This window comes from Cyprinodon variegatus, unplaced genomic scaffold (assembly GCF_000732505.1).
Source record: "Cyprinodon variegatus isolate N-32 unplaced genomic scaffold, C_variegatus-1.0 Scaffold554, whole genome shotgun sequence".
In the NCBI taxonomy this organism is placed as follows: Eukaryota; Metazoa; Chordata; class Actinopteri; order Cyprinodontiformes; family Cyprinodontidae; genus Cyprinodon; species Cyprinodon variegatus.
Genome location: NW_015151007.1, coordinates 76,456 through 78,064, shown reverse-complemented (window position 1 = coordinate 78,064; position 1,609 = coordinate 76,456). Strand labels below are relative to the sequence as shown.

Genomic DNA, 1,609 nt, shown 5'->3' with positions numbered 1-1,609 from the left:
TTTTAACCAATTTTGCTTGGTGTGACCTGTTAGTTCCTGTTAGTGACCTCAACACCCCCATCATGGTGACTGACAGTTCAAACCAATAATCTGAACTGGAGGAGCCTTTTTAATCAGATCAAACATTTTTAGATCTTTGCTGTTTGTATAAAAACATACCTTTCACATCGAGCTGGATCTTGTCTTGTAATTTTCTGTTTCCAACCAGCTCCACTTTACAGAAGAAGGTTCCTCCATCATTCAGCTGGACGTTAGTGATGAGCAGAGAGAGCTCCCCCCTCCGAGGGTCTCCAAACAGGGAATACTTTAACACTGAACAGTCATGTGGTCCTTCCAACGTGTCGTTCCTAACAGAACATTCAAAGAATGGACTTTCTGCCTGACTTTTGGCCCATTTAACCGTGATTTTGTCAGAGTAATCCAGTCTGTCGGGATAGACAGAGCAGTTGAGGACTGCGTCTTCTCCCCTGGAAGCAGTGACCATCAGGGGAGTCTTCATCTTCCAGGCGACAGAGGCGGAGCCTGTGGAGGAGGATCAGAGACTGGCTGCAGGAACTAACAATATAACGATAAAACCCGGCCGCATTTTCCCACATGACATCAAAATTATTCCTTTGAAATCTGAAACACATTTGGTCACATAACCTCGGGTCCACTGTGTCCTCTGAATAATCATGCTGATAATTTATTATGAGATAAAAATTCTGAAACCAAAGCTACGCAATCATTTCACAAATAAAGATTTTGTAAATCAAATTGTAAACGAAATAAACTGAATCTGAGAAAATGTGTTTAAATGCATTAATATGATGAAGCTCTTTAATTCCCGTTTAAAACCTTTATCAGATTTACATTTTTATCGGGTTTGTTCGATGCAATAATAATAATAATTTTCCCTAAACTGATGTTTAAAAAGAATCTTGAAAGAATCACGAGCTACCAGAAAAAAGTTCACAGCCGATTAGTTTATTCCTAGTTTTATTAATTTAACATAAAAAAGGGAATCACCTTTTTTTTTTTTTACCAGAATAAACTCACATAATTTTTCAGTTCAAAGTCTAAGAGCAGTAAAATAAACTTTTACATTTACAGACATTTAAGTATTCTTTATCAAATCTTGTGAGTTTCATCTCCACTTTAAATATTAATGTTTGAATCCGGTTAAACCCAAACTAACTGAGGGGTTGATCTTACCTGATATGATCAGAATCAGGAGGAAAAACAGAAACTGTTGGTCCATCTTCAGTTGGTTCAGCCACCAGAAAACCATCTGTCACTAAAATCTAGGAAGTGTCATTTAGAAACACGTTTCCTGTCGGCTGAAAAGAGGAAGAGGGAAAAAATTGCAAAACTTCTTCCTTTATTGGTTCACTGAGTGGTTGTGGGTTACTGTGTTTTAACTTTTAGTCAAATATAAGATTTAATTATCTATGTCAACAAAATCCACCTTGACACAATCTGATATGACAATTCTATTCAGTTAATTTCTATACGGCCGATTCACAAACCAAGTCATCTCAAGGCATTTTACAGAGAAATATCAAGTTTGTCCAGTCAGATGGATTCAAAGTTTTCTATCTAAGGAAAACCAGCTGATTGCATCGACTCA

General features: G+C 37.1%; 1 protein-coding gene across 1 annotated transcript in view; it reads right to left on the bottom strand.

Annotated features, from left to right (window-relative positions):
- The window catches only part of LOC107095529 (sialic acid-binding Ig-like lectin 15), a 5,304-nt gene extending 4,041 nt beyond the window's left edge, over positions 1 to 1,263 (bottom strand). Inside the window, exons 1-2 of the mRNA XM_015391662.1 lie at positions 1,195 to 1,263; positions 160 to 522 (exon numbers count right to left, since the gene is read on the bottom strand). Of these exons, the coding sequence (XP_015247148.1) occupies positions 160 to 522; positions 1,195 to 1,240 (409 nt within the window). The 5' untranslated portion in view covers positions 1,241 to 1,263. The remainder of the gene's footprint in view (positions 1 to 159; positions 523 to 1,194) is intronic.
- Between the last annotated feature and the right edge of the window lie 346 nt (positions 1,264 to 1,609).